The 20,013-nt window shown below is 34.2% G+C and overlaps 1 protein-coding gene across 4 annotated transcripts in view; it reads left to right on the forward strand.

Annotated features, from left to right (window-relative positions):
* CENPC (centromere protein C) overlaps window positions 1-20,013 on the forward strand; it is an 89,821-nt gene that overhangs the window by 25,152 nt on the left and 44,656 nt on the right. For 3 of the 4 annotated variants that reach the window (XM_082652697.1, XM_082652698.1, XM_082652700.1), the window contains 3 exons: window positions 4,903-5,188; window positions 6,437-6,652; window positions 10,020-10,630. In XM_082652697.1, coding sequence (XP_082508823.1) covers window positions 4,903-5,188; window positions 6,437-6,652; window positions 10,020-10,630 — 1,113 coding nt within the window. The remainder of the gene's footprint in view (window positions 1-4,902; window positions 5,189-6,436; window positions 6,653-10,019; window positions 10,631-20,013) is intronic. The other variant, XM_082652699.1, reaches the window with a different exon arrangement.

Raw genomic sequence — 20,013 nt, forward strand, 5'->3', positions numbered from 1 at the left:
GTGCAGAGTGATGATTATTGCAACTTTTTTTCAGTCACCTTTCCCCAAGCTCCCCATGCCTCAGATCATCTTGCTTGGCTGCCTTGCAAATAAACCCTCTCTTTGCTGCAAACCTTGTTGTCTCAGCATTTTGGCTTGCTATGCATCTGGCAAGCTGATAACAACTACATGAAAAGTTGTTCAACATTGTTAGTCATTAGGGAAATGCAAATCAAAACCCCACAGAGATACCACTTTGTACATATTAGGATGGATATTATTACTTTTTAAATAAAATAAAAGATGTTGAGGATGTGGAATTTATAGAAACCCACATGCATTATGCAGCCAGTGGAAAAAGTTTGGTGGTTCCTCAAAAAATTAGGTATTAAGTAGCATTTCTATTTCTAGGTTTATATTCAAAAGAATTGAAAACAGGAACTCAAACAGATACTTATACCCCAATATTCATAGCAGTATGATTCATAATACCCAAAAGGTGGAAACAACCAAAGTGTCCCATGAACGAGTGAATGGACAAACAACATGTGATACATGTGTAGAGTGGAATATTATTCAACCATAAAAAGGAATGAAGTTCTGATACATGCTACAACATGGAAGAACCTTAGAAACATTATGCTAAATGAATGTACTTCTGGACTTCCCTGTTGTCTTTCCCTTAGTGATTTCTAGTCTTGATTTCTTTATGGCATAGCATATATACACTATGTCATTGCATTTTAGTTCTTTAAAATTTGTGAAGATTTGTTTTATTTGTTTTATGACCCAAGATATTGTCTGCCGTTATGAATGCTTCATGGGCATTTGAAAAACAAGTATTCCATTGTTGAGTGCAGTTGACCATAAATGTCAATTATGTTGTATTACTAATTTTTATACATTGTTTGATGCAGTTTGCTAAAATTTTGAGAATTTTTTGCATCTAAATTAATGAGAGATAGTGGTCTGTAGTTTTCTTTTTTATGCTGTATTTGTATGGTTTTGGTATCAAGGTAATGCTCACCAACCTTATAAAATGAGTTGGAAATTATTCCCCCTTCTAATTCCTAGAAGGGCTTATGTAAAATTAATTTTAATTCTCTGATTTTTTGGTATAATATTCTCCAGTGATATCATCTGGTCTGTGGCATTTCTTTTTCAAGAGCTTTTAAGTTACAAATTCAATTCTCTAATAGTTATAGGACTATTTAGGTTATTTATTTTATCCTGGCACATTTTTGATAGTTTATGGTTTTTGAAGAATTGGTCCATTTCTTCTAAGTGGTTGAGTTTATCAGCATAAAATTGTACATAGTATTACTTTGTTATCCTTTTTTTTTTTTTTTTTTTTTTTGTGGTACATTGGCTTCTCACTGTTGTGGCCTCTCCCGTTGCGAAGCACAGGCTCTGGACGCGCAGGCTCAGCGGCCATGGCTCACGGGCCTAGCCACTCCGCGGCATGTGGGATCTTCCCGGACTGGGGCACGAACCCGTGTCCCCTGCATTGGCAGGCGGACTCTCAACCACTGCCCACCAGGGAAGCCCCACTTTGTTATCCTTTTAATGGCTGCAGGATCTGTTGTGATATACCGTTTTATTCTGGATATTGTTGATTTGTGTCTTGTCTTTTTGCCTTTGTTAAAGGATTATCATTTTTATTCACTGTTTTAAAAGAACTAGCTTCCTGTTTCAGTCAGTTTTTGTGTTTTCCTGTTTTTAGTTTCATTGATTTCTGCTCTTATTTTCTCCATCCTTGTCCTTGGTTTGGGTTTATTTTGCTCCTTTTTTTAGTTTTTGAGGTAGAAACTTTATCTTATACTTTAGTTTATAATCCAGTGCTATTTTATTAAATTTGTTACTCAAACTGTTCCAGCTTTGGCCATTAGAAAGCTCTTTCACTGGCTCCTGTGCCCCTTTGATGGACCCCATTTTTGTTGTTATTGCTGTTGTTTTTAACATTTCCTTACCTTCTGGAACTACAGGATGCTCCAGGCCCAACTTACCCTAGAATCAGCCATTTCTCCAAGGAGCCAGTGGTTCCTTTTACTGGAGAATGGTATTAGGAACCAAGATCTGGGTGCTAGGTGTGCTGTTTCTCCTGGGGCGTTAATGCTTCAAGACTGTCTCAACTGACAGAGCAAGGAAATATATGTGTGTATGGTAACTGGTATATATACACATATCTATAAATATTTTTCTGTGTAACTGTATCTGTATTAAGTTAAACATGAATTCATATTGATGTTTCCAACTGTAATTTATTACCACATGGGTTATTCTTGCTTCTTTGCCTTGCTTATCTATAAACGTCCACTCTGTGTGTAAGAAACTTGGCACTTACCATTCACCATCTACCTACTTAACTTTTTGTTCCTATATGCATGTATAACAGTATCAGAATTGTTGACTTAAACCCATGGAAAACAATTTTATCTACTGGAGTACAGTGCTTATGTACAATTTCTTTATTGTACTTAATTTACAATATTGTGTTAGTTTCAGGTGTACAGCAAAAGTGATTTGGTTATATATATATATATATATATGTATACATACATATACTTTTTTCTTGATTCTTTTTCATTATAGGTTATTATAAGATACTGAATATAGTCCCTGTGCTACACAATAAATCCTTGTTGTTTATCTATTTTATATATGACAATGTGTATCTGTTAATCCCGTACCAAGCTATCTTCCATAGTGGCTGCATCATTTTACATTCCCACCAGCTGTGTGCAAGGGTTCCAGTTTTTCTGTATACTCACCAACACTTGTTAACTTGTTATTTTCTCCTTCCCTCCCTCCCTCCCTCCCTTCCCATCCTAATGGGTGTGAAGTAGTATCTCATTGTGGATTTGTTCATCATTATCGTCATTAGGGAATTTTAAATTAAAACAACAGTTAGATACCACTACACAGCTATAATGGCTAAGATCCAAAAGCTGGGTCTCTTTTGTAACTCCTGTTTCTTTGAGAGTTTCTGTCTTTTCATTTGTTTCAAGAGAATTTATAATTGAACATTAAGACATTTTTATGGTGGTTGGTTTAAATAAATTCTTGTTAAATAATTCCAGCGTCTGATTCATATTGTCCATTTGCATCCATTGATCGTATTTTCTTCTTCAGATAGTGTTTTTTCTTTTTTTAAAATTTTTATTATGATGAATCATTTTGATTGTATCCTCAACATTTTGGTTATTATGTTAAGGGTCTCCTCATTGTATTTCAGTCTTGTTATAGTTGCCCTGTTTTGGTTTAACGTGAAGGCTCTTGCCTATTTTTGTGGAGTTTATTTCCAATGACATTTAAGTGTTTATAGAGTTCTAGCAGTGGTATTTTGGTTTGTTTCATTTTCTGATGCTACAGGGGATTCACCACATTATCCGTTGTTGCTTAAGGCTTGAGGTTCCTAGCAAATATACCTTCTTCCAGCTTTCAGAGTTCTGTTATTATTGTTTGTTTAAGTTGTACTTAAAGGGAGAAGCAGGAGAAAGTGAGTCTATGTAATTTTGTTACAGAACCAAAAGCCATTTTGGCTTATTTTAAATTTTTAATCTTTTCTTTTTGAGAGTATGAATCAGTATGAGTACTACCCAGCCATTCTACTTTTTCTTTGATATTTGAAGGTTAAGGGTTAAGAGAATATATATTTCTCTTTATATAGCTATAAAGATATATGTGTATAATATATATTCTCTTTGTATAGATATAAAGATGTATGTGTATATAAATATTCTCCCTATATATACATATATTTTATATAACTATATATATCTGTTCTATATGTATATGTGTATGTATATGTATAAAAGTGTGATCATCTAGCTGCCCTAGTTTACCCAACTCTTAACCTAAAGATTGAATCTCATAATTTCTCTAGGATTACCTGTTACTTATTTTAGCTATGTAAAGATTTATTTAAATCTTTAAAAGAATTTTTATTTTATTGTGGTAAGAACATTTTATTTTATTTATTTTTTAAAATTTTATTTATTTTTGGCTGCATTGGGTCTTTGTTGCTGCGCACGGCCTTTCTCTAGTTGCGGCAGGCTGGGGCTACTCTTCATTGCAGTGTGCTCATTGCGGTGGCTTCTCTTGTTGCAGAGCATGGGCTCTAGGCATGTGGGCTTCAGTAGTTGCAGCACGTTGGTTCAGTAGTTGTGGTGCATGGGCCCTAGAGCGCACGGGCTTCAATAGTTGCGGCATGCGGGCTCAGGAGTTGTGGCACACAGCCTCAATAGTTGTGGCTCGTGGGCTCTAGAGTGCAGGCTCAGTAGTTGTGGCACATGGGTTTAGTTGCTCTGCGGCATGTGGGATCTTCCTAGACCAGGGCTCGAACCTGTGTCCCCTGCATTGGCAGGTGGACTCTTAATCACTGCACCACCTGGGAAGTCCCAGTAAGAACATTTTTACATGAGATCTTCCCTCTCAACAGATTTTTAAGTGTACAATATTGTTATGTATAGGCACAATGTTGTACTCTAGATCTCTAAAACTTATTTATCTTGAATAACTGAAACTTTACACCTGTTAATTAACAACTGCGAATTTCTCCCTTCTCCCAGTCACTGGCAACCATTATTCAAATCTCTCCTTCTCTGAGTTTGACTATATTCAAATCTTGAATAAATTTACTATATCAATAATATTAACTGTGAATTTTCTCTGTTTGAGGATTTTTTTCATTTTAGAACTGTGGAGCATGGACCAAATACACCTTTCAGTTTATTAATTTCATAAATTAGAACTCTTAAAGTACTTGTGTATTTTAATCCTAGATCTTTGATTATAAACTTAATGACCTGTGAGTCTTCTGGAAACTTTCTAATGAAATTGTTGCCATATTTTAAAAAGCACATTTCATTCTAGTAGTATTATTTAAAGAGTTTTTAATATCTTCATGTAATTTTCTTCTAGTTCAGGCCCATGAGGTTCATCAGGAAATTTTGGCAACTGATGTTCATTCTAACAATACATCTGACTTGAGAAAAATGTCAAGTAAAAAACTAAAAGATCATCACAATGAAGCTGATGAGGAATTTTACTTATCTATTGGCTTACCTTCTGATCATCTGGATGCAAAAGCATCTTCATTGCAAAAGACTATTCCATCTGTTGCCCAAAAGAGAGAGACCTATACTTCTGAAAATTCAGTAAATATGCTGCCTTCAAGTACAGAGATTTCTCATAAAACCAAAAAAAGGTGAATTTTTGTTTATTTAAAAGATATTAATCTTACTATAACTATTTTATCTTATGTTAAAAAGTGAGTAATTTAGTCTTTTAGGTATTTTATAGTAAGTATTGAGGAATATTAACATGTTTTGAGAAAAACATAATATACATTCAGTATATATTCAGTTTATATTTAATATGGAAGGCCTTAAAGTGTTCTTCAGAGACGTTTGGGGGTAAACTTTTCTATGGTCTTTGGAAAAGCATGTTTTTTTCTTTTTTCTTTAAGATTTTTATTTTAAAATACTGTAGACATACAGAAGATAACAATAGGCACTCACATATTCAGATTTGACATATGTGAATATTTTGTTATATTCAGATCTTTTTCTTTTTAAAAAATGTTTTTTATTGAAGTATAGTTGAATTACAATGTTGCGTTTATTACTGCTGCACAGCATAGTGACTCAGTTATACATATATATATGTTCTTTTTCATATTCTTTTCCTTTATGGTTTATCACAGGATTTTTTTTTTCCTTATAATAAGTTTTCTATAACTTCCTAAGAGAAACAATTTGTATTTTCTCTATGTTATTTTTAATTATAAGGGTAGGTATATATCAGGTCATCTCAGGGTAGCAAAGAGTAAGTTTTGTTGGGGATGAGTTGTGGTAAACCCACATCCATTTCTTGGGGCTTTCCCTTTGGCCTTTAAGAAGCAAAATAGATTGTTCAAGGTCCTTTGGTATTGGGAACCTCTGCCATGAGTGTAATATCTTTCTAGGGTCTTGTGTGATTCTTGGAGCTGAGGGGTTAAGTACATTCTAAGATTTTGCTATTCACAGTGTGATCTGCAGCTCAGAATGGAGAGCAGTGGCATTATCTGGAAGCCTGTTAGAAATATAGAATCTCAAACCCTATGCTAGACCTACTGAATCAGAATCTACATTTTAATAAGATTCTCCAGATGATTCAAATTCATATTAAATGTTTGAGAACTAGTGTTCTAAGCTACACATTTCTTTGTTATATGATTTAGCCATTCTTTTTCTCTCTTATTTTTTTCTATCAACAAATACAAAATTTAATTTTTCTGAGCAATTTGCCTTGTGTATGTTGTGTAAGAGAAACACATCAGCATTTATAATTTTTAAACAAAGGCCCACTGGAAAATTTTGTAAGCAGTTGTATTGTTACTGTAAGGGAGTTCAGGAATACTTATAACTCAACAAATGATGGGAACATTCATCATGTCTTCCTTTTAACCTTTTAGGTTAAACTTTGAAGATAAAGATGATTTGAAGAAAGTAGAAGTAACGAATAAAGTATCAGAAATAGAGGATAAAGTTTCAGAAGGACCACAAGAGAGGAAACAGTTAGGAACATCTCAAAAAAGAATACAAGATTCAGAATGTGAAGATCAACCACAAGCTAGAAAGAGTTTTTCAACATTGTTTTTAGAAACTGTAAAAAGAAAAGGTGAATCCAGGTGAGTTATTAAGAAATGGTCCACATTTTTCTTTCACATTCTTTGAATAGTATCTAAGGATTCTTAGTGATATTTAACTAGAAGTTAATCTTAATTGACACAATTTTTAATTGAAATTATGTCTAACCCATAAGGAGAGAGTAGTTTCTTACCAGTAAATTAATTCCAAAGCCATCATTTAAGGGATATTAAATTAGATGTGAAAGAAAAGTTTATTCAGCTTTCATTGCTTCTGTTCATCAGCACTTTCTAGTACGTATGAGATCAAAGAATAAAGACAGTATTTAGAAATAAAATTATGTCAGGGTGCCTGTATTTCACTGTTAAGTGTTTTAAATATTTTTTCTATTTCTTTTGATTGTGTTAGTAAAAGGATAGTCCTAAAATAAGTTTTAATCTGTTTTTGCCTACTTAAAAACCTTCAGTGGTTCTACAATATCCATACAGTGATTCTTAACTGGCTGCACATTAGAGTTAACTAGAATTAATAGCAGCTAGGGTTGAGAAGCACTGGTCTATAGAATAACTTGAGATTTGTCAGCTAGTATTTAAGGCCTTCACTGTCACTAGTGAACTGTTTCTACCAACTTGTCATACATATTTGCAGTTGTCCTGGCTTTGGCGTACCTTTTCCCCTTGTCGTATGCCAATTTATATTTTATTCTAAGGTCCATGGTTGTAGGCTTCTGATTTTTTCCAAGTCCCACTCCAGTGTTTTTTAAAATAGTTCCTTGCCTTGTATTATAGTTTAGCTATTTTATATATCTTTCTTAGTAGGTTAAGACATGAGCCCTTCTTTCCAGGAGTTTAGTTTCTTTTGTATTTTCTGTGAGATCTATCAGAATGCTAGTGAATATATTAGGAAGGTTTTATAAAAAACATATTGAGTGAATGAAATTCCTCTTTGGTTCAGTCTGTGTTCCATAGTTGACTCCTCCCTCCCCCCACCCCTCCAGTCTTCCTCCCTCTCCCCTCGCCTTTCTCTGTGTGTGTGTGTGTGTGTGTGTGTGTGTGTGTGTGTGTGTGTGTGTGTGTATATGCAGTATATATATATACATATATATATATGTGGCATCTTTTATCCCTTGTATGGATGTTGTCCCCATAATCTGATAGAAATATGTTATACTTAGGGGCTAATTATATCTATGTCCAAAAAAGTAATTAAGTATTTTTTAATGTGCTGTGGGTTTTTTTTGAAAAACTAGCGAGTAAAGTGTATGTTTAATTGCTGTAGCCAGATGTAACTACTCACTATTACTTGTGCTTTCCTGCTCCGTTTCTGTGCTTATGCTCTTCCTTATGATTGTCTTTCTTGTATTTCCTCATGACCAAATCACATCCATTCTTCAAGATCCAACTCAAATGCCACAGAGTCTTTCTTGATTTTTTCCACCTAGCCCAGAGATTTACATTTCACAGTGCTGGAGGCTGGGAAGTCCAAGATCAAGGCTCAGGTAGATTCACTGTCTGGTGAGGCTTGCTTCCTGGTTCATGGATGTCTATCTTATTGCTATAACCTCAAATGGTAGAAGGTAGTGAGGGGGCTTTCTGGGGTCTCTTTTATAAAGATACTAATTCATTCATGAGCCATTCCACCCTAATGACCTAATCACTTCCTAAAGTCCCCACCCTCAAATACCATCACGTTGGGGATTAGGTTTCAATTTGTGAATTTTTGAAGGATATAAACATTTGATCTATAGTAAGTGTCAAAGTTGTTTCCTAAGGATATCTTTGGTTTGAATAACCTTGAAGTTATGGAAGTCTCTTTAATAGAGGAGTGGATTTAGAGAGTTCTTGTTGGCTGGTTTCGGAAGGCTTTATTTTTAAATACTTAGCATTACTTCTTTAATATATAGAATTAATAGATATTACAGATAACATACAATAAAGCAAATTAAACATTTATATCAGATTGGCTTTTTCTTTAAGTGCTGAAAAATAATATTTCTGTTTAAACATGGTCTTCTATTTGTATATTATGTGGTCTATTTATATTGACTTTGCTTTTTTATTAGATTTTCTAGAGTTTTCTAATTATATAAACTTGTAAGTCTATCTATTAGAAGACAGTATATTTCTTAGCATATATGTGTATAAATTTTTTACATTATAAGGTTTTATCAGGGGTTTGAGATTAGAGACGTAGAGAAGGCATTTTCATTTTATAATCTTTTTTTATATCTTAAAAATGAGAAAAAAAAATAGACATGATAATCCAGTTCTTCCATTCTTGCTTTTCTTCTACTGTGTATAAAAATAGTTAAGCATCCTTACTCAGGTGAAAAAGGCAGAAACAGGAGTGTATATGCTGGCTTTGGAATTTGGATGTTTACCCTAGGTGTTTATTTTTGCATATTCACTCCAATATGTGGTTTGCTCAAAGCTGTTGTCATAAAAAGGAGGGAAATGCAAAATGACTCCATCAGATTACCATCTTTTGAATAATTCCATCCTTTTTTAGAAAATTTTTCCAACTAATTGGAAGAGATGCTGTGTAAGCCCAGTGTGCTTACCTTTCTAGATACACTTCATTTATTTCTATACTCTGCTTACAGTATTAAAACACGTATGAAAATGTGTGAATTATCCAACTTGGCGTGAATTTTTACATCATATAATTTAGTCTGTAATTTTGTAGTGTTTTATTAGACTATTAGACTAGAAGGTATCTCAGAAATAATCTTGTTAAGGGATGTTAAGGGATTCAGGCCCCAAGAAACATCTATATAAACAAAATATAACATTATATATAATAATGGCATGCATTTTTGTACTGTAAGTCAATGTATCTGGGCTATATTTATACATCTCTGGGTTTTATCTGTTTAATGTATGTAATGAATAGGGGAATGTCAAATTAGTTGATGCAGTAGAGATTCCTTCCAGCTCTAAATTTCTATGATCCCATTAGTGTAATAAATGAGTATGCTCAGATATTATAGAAATGTAAAAGGAGGGAAGGTTTTTTAAAAAAAATATTTATTTACTTATATTTGGCTGCGTTGGGTCTTAGTTGCGGCACACGGGATCTTCCGTTGTGGTGCACAGGCTCCTCATTGTGGTGCATGGGCTTCTCTCTAGTTGTGGCGTGTGGGCTCAGTAGTTGCAGCACGTGGGCTCAGTAGTTGTGGCCTGCAGGCTTAATTGCCCCATGGCATGTGAGATGTTAGTTTCCTGACCAGGGATCGAACCCACATCCCCTGCGTTAAAAGGCGGATCCTTAACCACTGGACCACCAGGGAAGTCCCAGGAAGGATTTTAATGGGGAAGGAAAAATTGAGGGGACATGTGAACTGCTCTTTAAAGCAAAGGTAAAAGCTTTACTTTTTGAGCTATTATTTATTGTAACATTCTGTTTTAGTTCTGTTGTTAGGCATATAGCAACTGCTCCACCTCATTTATCTCCTGCAAATAATATGAAGTTATTAGAAGATGAATTTATAATTGATGAATCAGATAAAAGTTTTGCCAATCAACCATGGATTACTATACCAAAGAAGACTGGGCCTCTGAAACAATGCACAGTATCTCCTGCTGAGAGCACTGTACTCCTTCAAAGGAAGAAGTCAAGAGAAAAACATGACAGTGTATCATCTACAAGTTTGAAAAGTGGCAAACATCCTGGTAAAGCTCACCCAGTAGAGAAATCTCAGTCCTCTGAACAAAAAATACTGGGTGGGAGTTGTACTTTGACAGATGAAATGGAAAATAATTGTAAATCTTCAAAATATGAAATGTATTCTGAGAATGCAAAAAAATCATCTGGAAACAAAAGGACTATAAAACAAAAACGGGGAACAAAATTTAAGGCCAGTGTAGTTGAAGAACAAGTTGACATGGAACAATCTAAAGGTAAAAATATAAATATATCACATATTGCCCAAGACAGGTTCCAAAGAAATTCAGACCGAAATATGGACGAGGGTGAAGAGATAAGTGTTCACACTTCCAAAAAACAGTTGCTACCTCTGGGTAAGTATTTATATTTATATGTATAAATACTTATAACGTGAGTATTTATATGTAATGTAAAGTGGTAGAATATTATTCTACCACTTTGTGTTTTTGTGATACTCCTATTTAGCTTTGGGAAGTAGGCAAAGTAAACGTAAATCTATACAGAGCCTCAAAAGCCTACAAACTCTTTTCTAGAATCTCTTTATTTTACATGTAATTCAACTCCAGGTCAACTCCAGGTCACTTGACTTTTGTGTAGCTTCTAAAATGGCAGCATATATAAAGGGAAAAGTAAAAGGTAAAGAAAGGCTTAGTAAACCAGGTAGTTACCAGAACACAAATAAGACAGCATCATATATTCTTGAGGCTTATTAAAATATAAATTGGGAAAAAATTAAGCTAGTGGGGCTAGTTCTTGTAGATAAAAGTTAATACTCTTCTATTCCATTATTTACTCATTATTTATTTATTATCCAAACTGGGACATTTGAGAATGGGAGAGGATGTCAGGACAGTAAGCATAAACTGGGATTGTCCTGTCAAACCTGAAATATGGCCACTCTCCTTATGTCATCACTGTATAGTGATCGAGATTTGTAATGGTGACACTATCATGAAGAAAAGATCAATTTGTGCTTTTTGTATCACTTTTTTAAATTGAAGTATAGTTGTGTTTCAGATGTACAGCAAAGTGAATCAGTTATACATGCACACACACACACACACATATATTCTTTTTCATGTTCTTTTCCCTTATAAGTTATTACAAAATATTGAGTATAGTTCCCTGTGCTATATAATAGGTACTTGTTGGTTATCTATTTCATATATAGTAGTGTGTATATGTTAATTCCAAACTCCTAATTTATCCGCCCTTCCCCCCACCTTTCCCCTTTGGTAACCATAAGTTTGTTTTGTATGTCTGTGAGTCTATTTCTGTTTTGAAAATAAGTTCATTTGTATCTTTTTTTTTTTTTTTGGTAGATCCACATATAAGGGACATTATATGATATTTGTCTTTGTCTGGCTTACTTCGCTGAGTATGATATTCTCTAGGTCCATCCATGTTGCTGCAAATGGCATTGTTTCATTCTTTTTTTATGGCTGAGTAATATTCCACAGTGTATATGTGTGTGTGTATATATACACACACACCACACACACACATTATACATCACACCTTCTTTATCCATTCATCTGTGGATGGACATTTAGGTTGCTTCCATGTCTTGGCTATAGTAAATAGTGCTGCAGTGAACATTGGGGTGCATGTATCTTTTCCAATTACAGTTTTCTCTGGATATATGCCCAAGAGTGGGATTGCAGATCATATGGTAACGCTATCTTTAGTTTTTTTTTAGCATCTTTATCGGAGTATTATTGCTCTCTTTAGTTCTTTAAGGAACTTCCATACTGTACTCCACAGTGGCTGCACCAATTTACATTCCCACCAACAGGGTAGGAGGGTTCCTTTTCCTCCACACCCTCTCCAGCATTTGCTATTTGTAGACTTTTTGATGATGGCCATTCAGACTGGTGTGAGGTGATACCTCATTGTAGTTTTGATTTGCATTTCTCTAATAATTAACAGTGTTGAACATCTTTTCATGTGCCTCTTGGCCATCTGTATATCTTCCTTGGAGAAACGTCTGTTTAGATCTTCTGCCCATTTTTTGATTGAAGTTGTTTGTTTTTTTGATACTGAGCTTCATGAAGTGTTTGTATATTTTGGAGATTAATCTCTTGTTGGTTGCTTCGTTTCCAACCAAATATTTCCAATGGGGAAATATTTTCTCCCATTCTTTGGGTTGTCTTTTTGTTTTGTTTATGGTTTCCTTTACTGTGCAAAAGCTTTTAAGTTTAATTAGGTCCTATTTGTTTATTTTTGTTTTTATTTTCATTACTCTAGGAGGTGGATCCAAAAAGATATTGCTGTGATTTATGTCAAAGAGTGTCCTGCCTATGTTTTCCTCTAGGAGTTTCATAGTATCCAGTCTTACATTTAGGTCTGTAATCCATTTGAGTTTATTTTTGTGTATAGTGTTAAAAGAATGAAATTAGAACATTCTCTATCTGTGGCTGACAAGTTTTCCCAGCACCACTTATTGAAGAGATTGTCTTTTCTCTATTATATATCCTTGCCTCCTTTGTAAAATTAATTGACCATAGGTGCTGGGTTTATTTCTGGGATTTTTGTCTTGTTCCATTGGTCTGTATGTCTGTTTTTGTTCCAGTACCATACTGTTTTGATAACTATAGCTTTGTAGTATAGTCTGAAGTCAAGGAGCCTGATTCCTCCAGCTCTGTTTTTCTTTCTCAAGGTTGCTTTGGCTATTCGGGGTCTTCTGTGTTTCCATACAAATTGTAAAATTTTTTATTCTGGTTCTGTGAAAAATGCCATTGGTAATTTGATAGGGATTGCATTGACTCTGTAGATTGCCTTGGGTAGGATAGTCATTTTGACAATACTTATTCTTCCAATCCAAGAACATGGTATATCTTTCCATCTGTTTGTGTCATCTTCGATTTCTTCCGTCAGCATCTTATAGTTTTTGGAGTACAGGTCTTCTGCCTCCTTAGGTGGTTTATTCCTAGGTATTTTATTCTTTTTGATGCAATGGTAAATGGGATAGTTTCCTTAATTTCTCTTTCTGATCTTTTGTTGTTAATGTATAGAAATGCAACAGATTTGTGTTTTAATTTTGTATTCTGCAACTTTACTGAATTCATTGATTGGCTCTAGTAGTTTTCTGGTAGCATCTTTAGGATTTTCTATATATAGTATCATGTCATCTGCAGACAGTGACAGTTTTCTTTCTTTCTTTCCAATTTGGATTCCTTTTATTTCTTTTTGTTTCCTGATTGCTGTGGCTAAGACTTCCAAAGCTGTGTTGAATAAAAGTGGTGAGAATTGGCATTCTTGTCTCGTTCCTGATTTTAGAGGAAGTGCTTTCAGCTTTTCACTGTTGAGTATGGTGTTGGCTGTGGGTTTGTCATATATGGCCTTTGTTATGTTGAGGAATGTTCCCTTTATGCCCACTTTCTGGAGAGTTTTTATCATAAATGTGTGTTGAAATATATCATTTTTTAAATAATAGAGAGAAAAGGTATTTTTTACAGAAAGAATTTTCTCCAGAATAGTTAATGGAATAGAAAACACTTACCAAATGTAATTGCACTTCATGTGTGCATAATATAATTTAATCCTTCTCAACAATCCTATATGGTAGGAGATAACACTCAAAAGAAGTTAAATATTGGTCCAGGATCTGTCCCAACATAGAGCCCATATTTTCTCAGCTGTATCAAGAAGTTTTGAAATAAGTGAAAACGTTTTTGATGTTCAAATGGAAAAACTGTTATTTAATGGGGAAATTTTCTTGACCAAAAATGTTTTTGCGCCTGCAGGTTCTAAATATACTATACTCTGTTGTGTATATAGAGGGAAGAGAGAGTATATTAAAGCACAATATTTAAGCTAGTTTTTAATTTAAAAAATTCCACTTTAATATATTTACCACTCAGTTATTTTAGCTTTCTTTTTGTATAGTCTATAACATAGACTTTATATCACCTGAAATAATAGTTGTCAGACTTCAATTTTGCCTGTATGTGCCTTTGCATATTTGAAAAATTCTGCTTAGAATAGAAGGAAAAGTGACCTATTTTGTGGCCCTCTTATAAATGTCAGACATGCACCACATCTTTTTTATTGGAATTATTCTTTATTTTTTTGCTTATTTCAGTTTCTTGTTAGCAGTTGTTCATTTTAAGGAAATACAACATGGAGAATCTGACTAAACTGAAGGTGATAGTTAACATTACAAGAAAGCAGTTTTCTTACTAGTTCTTTAAGTAGAATATGAATTCACAAAATTTGAAGGTACAAAATTTTGATTTATCTATAATTTCTTAGGAAAAAACATTACATCAAGAAAGTGTACTTGCAAGATACTCTCTGAAACTATTGTTGAAGACTTATTGAGTACTTGCTATATATTGTACACTAATTTTCATGTATATTAAATTTTTCTTATCTAGGTTCATTAGTGAATATAGCATTCTGTATTAATTTCCTTTTGCTCTCATAACAACTTACTACATACTTAGTGACTTAAAACAGCACACATTTATTATCTTACCGTTCTGTGAGTCAGGAGTCTGAAATGGAATTTACTGGGGCAAAATCCAGGTGTTGACAAGGTTTTTTGTTCCTTTTTGGTGGTTCTAGGAGAGGATCTGTTTCCTTGCTTTTTCTACCTTCTTGAAATCACCTATGTTCCTTAAATTATGGCTCCCCTTTCACATCCTCAAAACCCGCAATGCCAGCCTTTTTATTGTTTCAAATTTCTCTTGCCTCTCTTCCATCATCCCATCTCTCTCCCTCTTACCACAGCTTTTAGGGATACATGTCATTAGATTGGGCCAACCTGGATAATCCAGCATAATCTCACTATTTTAAGGTTTATAACCTTAATCATATCTCTAAAGTCTCTTGCCATGTAAGATAATATTTTCACAGATTTTGTGATTAGGGTGGGTGCATCTTTAGGAGGCTGTTATTCTGCCAACCACATCAGTTTTCAAAGACTAAAAATATTGAGATAATTTAATTCCAAAGATATTTTACTCTGAGGATAATTTTCCTTTAGTTCACAAGCACTTGACATACTCTGGTAATGCCTAAACTGATGACCTGGATTGAGCAAATTAACTTTTCTACTTTTGTTGTCTCACAGGCTTCTCAAGCTGAACATGCTGGAAACTAAATTCCTCCAAACTTCTTCCTCCTCTCGTTTTCAGTATCTTCATAAATGGAGCCATAATAAATCTATTAGCTCAAGAAAGAAATCTGATTCATCTTTAGCTCCTGTTTTCTTTACCTAGCAAACCATATAAGTCAGTAAGTCTTTTGATTTCTTCCTAAGTAGCTTTCAAATCTGTTATTTCTCTCCATTCCTCCTGCTACTCCCCTTAGCGAAACTAGAGTAATTTATTTCTTAGAGTATTGTAGCAGTTTATGCATATACCCTCTCACTTTTCTCTTCCTCTCCAGATTCATCTCCTGGGTTGCTTTATAATGAAATTTTTCCAGTTCCATGAACAGACCACTTTCACAAGTGGGCCTTTAAATATGCCCTTCCTTTTTTTTTAAAAAAATTAATTAATTTATTTATTTTTGGCTGCACTGGGTCTTTGTTGCTGCGCACGCACTTTCTCTAGTTGCGGCGAACGGGGGCTACTCTTTGTTGCGGTGCATGGGCTTCTCACTGCCGTGGCTTCTTGTTGCGGAGCACAGGCTCTAGGTGCATGGGCTTCAGTAGTTGTGGCTCGCGGGGTCTAGAGCGCAGGCTCAGTAGTGCTGGCGCACGGGTTTAGTTGCTCCGTGGCATGTGGGATCTTCCCAGACCAGGGCTCGAACCCATGTCCCCTGCATTGGCAGGCGGATTCTTAACCACTGCGCCACCAGGGAAGCCCTCTTCCTTTTACTTAGAAAATTTTTCCTAAATATACTCTGGGTTCCTTACCAAACTTTGTACTCGATTTAAATATCACTTTACTTGATAATTATCCCTCAACCTGGTATGTTCCTATATTTGCTCTAATAGCACTCTTCATTTTCAGACATATAATTACTTGCTGAATTTGTCTTGTACTCTAGAGTCTGGACTGAGAGCTCCATGAGAACAGGGACTATATCTGTCCTATTCCTAAAATAGCCCCCGTATCTTAGCCTTAGCATTTCTGTGGGTCACTGGAATATATTATCAACAGTGACAGAAGTATTACTCTATTTTGAATGAATATTTTTGCTGTGTTTATTTAAAAATGCCCACCTTCAGAATCCTATTCCTGTACGTATAAATATACAAAATTTTCTACAGTAGTCACCTCTTTTCTGGTTGTTTCCCTGCTTATGACATATGTCTCCTCAGTTCTAAGTCACCTCTCTTCACATTACCAGCTGTTTCATATATCAGCTTTATTTCCTGTATGTGTTGCTTTTTTATTAGTTTCCTAAATTTGTTGTCATTCAGTTTTTAACCTTTCCTGATCTGGAACTGGACTCTGAAATGATGTTCTTAATTGCTTTGTTTTTTACTTTGTAAGATTTTTTTTTCCTATATCACTGTCTGAATAAATCTTTGATGATAACATTTTCCCCCTCACATTCTTTTGCTTTAAATCATTATTCACATTAGTGTTTGAGTCAGTTCATGAACATGGACAATAATCTCTGTCATCATAAGCACCTCTCACTTGTTAGAGCAGTTCCTGAGGATATTTTTGAGAAGCGTAAGGGAGGAACAAGAAGGGAAGAAATAGAAGAAAAGAAGTTGGAGAAGAGAGATGAGATTGGAGAGGGGCTGGAAAATGATGCTCATCAGTGAGGATTCTTGCTGTTGTACAAATAATTCCTTAAACTACTAATCACTGTCAACCATGTTGAAAGTTCTCATTCTTGCTTTAGTGTTTTGTAAATTGACTCTTTATTATTTTCTATATCTACTCCCTAAAAGATCTTATTTACTGACAAGGTTTACTTTGTGGTAACTCTTCTAATGTCTTCCATTATCATCACTTCGAAAGTATTGGTTGATACTATTAAGCATAATATTGGTAAAATAGATTATTTTCTTTTTTTAATTAAAATTTTTGTGCCTGGTTCAGTATAATTAAGGTGAATATACCTTATAAGCATGAATCAGTTCTCTTTTATCAGTATTTTATCCCAAATTTAAAGTACTGCCAAATTCTGTAACTTATTCTTAAAGTAGAATCAGAGAGTGATACTGCTCTCCTTAGAGATTCAAATTCATGACAGAATTTGGCTCATTTTATCCTTTATCCCTCTACTCCCCAGTCAAATTTAACTGGGAGAATGACTAAAGCACCTAGAACAGTGCTTTTCATATTTGCATGTGCATTTGAATTCACTGAGGGTCTTGTTAAAATACTGATTAATAAACTGATTTAGTAGGTCTGGGGTGGGACCCAAGATTCTGTATTTGTAAACAGTCTATTCCAGGTGATGCTGGTATAGCTGGTTTGTGAACCACATTTTTTTTTTGTGAACTACATTTTGAGTATCAAAATTTAGATAGTATCTAAAATAGCTCATGCTGGGTAGCAGTTTTGCCAGTATCACTGCCTAGTGAAATATAGGCTTCAACCTGAATTCATTATTTTAATGCGTATTTATTGAGAGCCTGTGTACCAGACATAATGTTATATGTTATAGGTAATAAAGATGACTAAGATGTAGTTTTCATTCTAGCCTAATTAAGCACCAGCTAACTTCTGATACTGTAATATTCTGGTTCTCCATGTTCTTTGTTTGATTTCCTTCTCTATCTTTTTATTGATTACTTTTTCTCATTTCATCTATAAATTTTGATGACGGTCTCTATATTTCCCAAGTTTAATAGTTTTCCTTCTGTTCTTCCTTTACATTCATACCTTGAGAACATTTTTTCTTTGCATTAGATATCAACTCTGTCTGAATTAGTTCCCCAAATTTACCTTCTTAGTGATAGCTCTAGTCTTGTATGTCCAGATTTCAACCCCTATTATGCTGTCCTTTCTTCTTTTTATTCTGTATAATTTAATACTTAATTATGTGGTTATATATGCCTACTCTGTTGGCCTTATATACTATTTTCTGTTTGTTTTTTTCTTCCAGTTTTATTGAGATATCATTGACATACAACACTATATAAGTTTAAAGTATACAGCATAATGATTTCACTTACATACATCATGAAATGATTACCACAGTAAGCTTAGTGAACATCTGTCATTTCATACAGATATAGAATTAAGGAAGTGGAAAAAAATTATTTTCCTTGTGATGAGAACTCTTTGGATTTATTCTCTTAACAACTGTCATACATAATGTACAGCAGTATTAATTATATTTATCATGTTGTACATTACATTTCTAGTAATTATTTGTTATAATTGGAAGTTTGTACCTTTTGATTGCCTTCATACAATTCTCCTTCCACCCCTACAACCTCTGATAACCACAGATCTGATGTATTTTTCTATGAGATTATTTGTTTTTGAAGTATAATTGACTACAACACTGTGTTAGTTCTTGTCACACAACATAGTGATTCAGTATTTCTATACATTTCAAGCTGATTGCTATGACACATCTAGTTAAGATCTGTCACCATACAAAGATGTTACATAGTTATTGATTATATTCCAACACCGTATGTTTCATACCCATGACTCATTTATTTGCAGCTGGAACTTTGTACCTCTTAGTTTCCCTCCCCTATTTATTTTCTTCCATATCCCCTCCACATGTTTGTGTTTTTATACTTGTTTTCTAGTCTCATAGCGCTGTGGTCAGAAATGTTGCTTAATATGATTGCAGTCTTCTTACGTTTACTGAGACTTGTTTTGTGGCCTACCGTGTGATCCATCCTGCAGAATGTTCCATGGGCACGCAAAATTTGGATGGAATGTTCTGTATATATCTTTTAATTCCATCCGATTTAATATGTCGTTTAAGGCCAGTGTTTTCTTGTTGATTTTCTGTCTGGATGATCTGTCCATTGATGTAAGTGGGGTTTACACTTCCCTACTCTTATTTTTACTATCAGTTTCTCCCTTTATATCTGTTAGTATTTGCTTTATATATTTAAGTGCTCCAATGTTGGATGCATATATATTTACAATTGTTATATCTTCTCCTTGGATTGATCCCTTAACCATTATATAATGTCCTTTGTTTCTTGTTAGAGTTTTTGTTTTAAAGTCTGTTTTGTCTGAAATAAGTATTGCTACCCCAGCTTCCTTTTGATTTGCATGGAACACCTTTTTCCATTCCCTCACTCTCAGTCTGTGTGTGCCTTTAGATCTGAAGTGAGTCTCTTGTAGGTAGCATCTATATGGGTCTTATTTTTCAGTCACTCTTATTTCTTTTGACTGGAGCATTTAGTCTATTTACACTTAATTATTAATAGTTATTTATTTGTTGCCATTTTGTTAATAGTTTTGTAGTTACTTTTTGTTCCTTCTTTTGCTCTCTTCCCTTGTGATTTGATGTCTACCTTTAGTGTTATGTTTGGATTCTTTTTTCCTTTTTGTGTATATGTCTGTTATGGCTTTTTGGCTTGTGGTTAACATGGAATTTATATATAGCAATCTATATGTATTACATGATTATTTTAAGTTGCTGATCTCTTAAGTTTGAACGCATTTTAACAACCCTGCATTTTACCCCGTATTTACCGTGCTTAAAATTTTTTGACATCGTATATATATATCATGTTTTATTTATCCTTTAACTACTATCCCATAACTACGTTATGGATATAGACGACTTACTACTTTTGTCCTTTAACCTTTCTACTAAGTTTATAAGTGGTTGATCTACTACC

Source organism: Grampus griseus (genome assembly GCF_964374135.1).
Source record: "Grampus griseus genome assembly, chromosome: 4".
NCBI lineage: Eukaryota > Metazoa > Chordata > Mammalia > Artiodactyla > Delphinidae > Grampus > Grampus griseus.